This window comes from Volvox carteri (assembly GCF_000143455.1).
Source record: "Volvox carteri f. nagariensis unplaced genomic scaffold VOLCAscaffold_129, whole genome shotgun sequence".
Lineage (NCBI taxonomy): Eukaryota > Viridiplantae > Chlorophyta > Chlorophyceae > Chlamydomonadales > Volvocaceae > Volvox > Volvox carteri.
Genome location: NW_003307672.1, coordinates 14,161 through 15,827, shown reverse-complemented (window position 1 = coordinate 15,827; position 1,667 = coordinate 14,161). Strand labels below are relative to the sequence as shown.

General features: G+C 57.6%; 1 protein-coding gene across 1 annotated transcript in view; it reads left to right on the top strand.

Moving 5' to 3' along the window:
* Positions 1 to 1,667, top strand: part of VOLCADRAFT_100597 (uncharacterized protein) — a gene marked incomplete at both ends in the record, with an annotated part of 17,119 nt that overhangs the window by 1,442 nt on the left and 14,010 nt on the right. Inside the window, one exon of the mRNA XM_002959155.1 lies at positions 605 to 652. Coding sequence (XP_002959201.1) covers positions 605 to 652 — 48 coding nt within the window. The remainder of the gene's footprint in view (positions 1 to 604; positions 653 to 1,667) is intronic.

Genomic DNA, 1,667 nt, shown 5'->3' with positions numbered 1-1,667 from the left:
CTGGGGTATTGGGTCCCTTGGGTCCCTGGGGGTTGGGGGGTTGGGGGCTCGCTGTAATACCTACAGCTAATTACTACACAGATCTGCCCGTGGCCACTCATCACCCACGACAACGCCAAAGAAATCTTGCATCTGCTGCTGATTATTATGGACGGGTATTGCCCTATTCCCCATCACGAACGTAGCTAACACAAGGAAATACAACGGATGGATGACACGTCCTCGTCCAAGCGGGCTTAGTTGTGTCCAATGGACTCGCTATGGTGAGTTGCTGCCGTACAGCGAGCTGTAAATCTACTGCGCAGTATCGAGCAGGTCTTCGACAGAGGTCTGCTTTCCGCCCGCCAGTGAAACTTCCCAAGGGGCCATTCCTACGACCGGGACCGTCGCCTTCTCACCCTCACCGTCGCCTTCTCGCCCGCGCCCTCGCCTTCTCGCCCGCGCCCTCGCCTTCTCGCCCGCGCCCTCGCCTTCTCACCCTCACCGCCGCCGTCTCGCCTTCACCGCCGCCTTCTTGTCCTCACTGTCGCCTTCTCATCCTCACCGTCTCGTCCTCAACCTAACCGTCGCCTTCACGCCGTTGCCCTCGCCTTCTCGCCCGCAGTCGGCACGTGCACATGCACGTGCTCATGTTGGTTGGCTTTCAGAGCAGGTAGGGGGTCAATCCATGACGCCGCTGTCAGAGCAGGTACCATGTACTTTGTTCGGTGTATAAGGTGTACGGATGCACTGCTACTGCTTTGCTTCTAATTCTTACTACTCTCTTACTGTTTCAGTCTTTCTTATGTTATCGTTTTCTTACTGTGTCCTGTTACAGTTTTGTTGTTACTTGCAACTTTACAGCTATTTTTGCTTGCTACTGCTTTGCCTGTCACTGTTTCATGCAGCTGGTGTTGATGGGGTGTTACGCTGTAGGCGGCTCGCCCAAGAAAGGACGAGCACCGGGGGCCCTGACCGAGCCGAAACACAGCGCAGGGACGGGCGTGCGGCTCTACGTCCGTCTGTTCCTCCGCGCGCGCCTCATTCCCTCACGCCAACCGGGACACTCTCCCAGCCCCTGGCTAGACATCACAGCGGCGCAGAAGACTGCGAACCGAACTAAGCGAGAGCCGCACGAGAGGCGCCACTTCGCCTGGCCTGCCTAGTCGAGCGCTCTCGTTCCTCTTGACCACCAAAACAAAAACAAAGAGAAAACACCACCGGGGGCAGGGGCTCTACTCAGGGGGCTCCACTACACACTCAAAAACCGAGGCAAGGGAAGACCTACCCACGTCAGGTACGGCCCCTCAGAAGACTCTCCTAAACAAGCGCAGCCCCACGCAGCCAGCAAGGAAAGAGATACACGGAGGACCACGGGCCTGAGACGACACACCACAAAAGCCGAGATACGGTTGCACAAAGAAGACAAAGAAGACAAACACAAAGGGAGAACTCGCTTGAAGGCCAGCTGTTCAACTACCACGAGCAACGAACAACGAACACTTCCCGAGGGCGGCCACCACTACCTCGCCGGTCCACTCACAAACGAGGCAAAACTGGTCCGCATGCCAGTCTCCTCCTGGGGTTTGCGGGCTCCCGGGTGCAGCGCAGCGCAAGACACAGCAAACAAAACACCTATTGCCGCGGGGGGGATGACAAGCCAGCACGGCGCCCCCCTACAAAGCCCG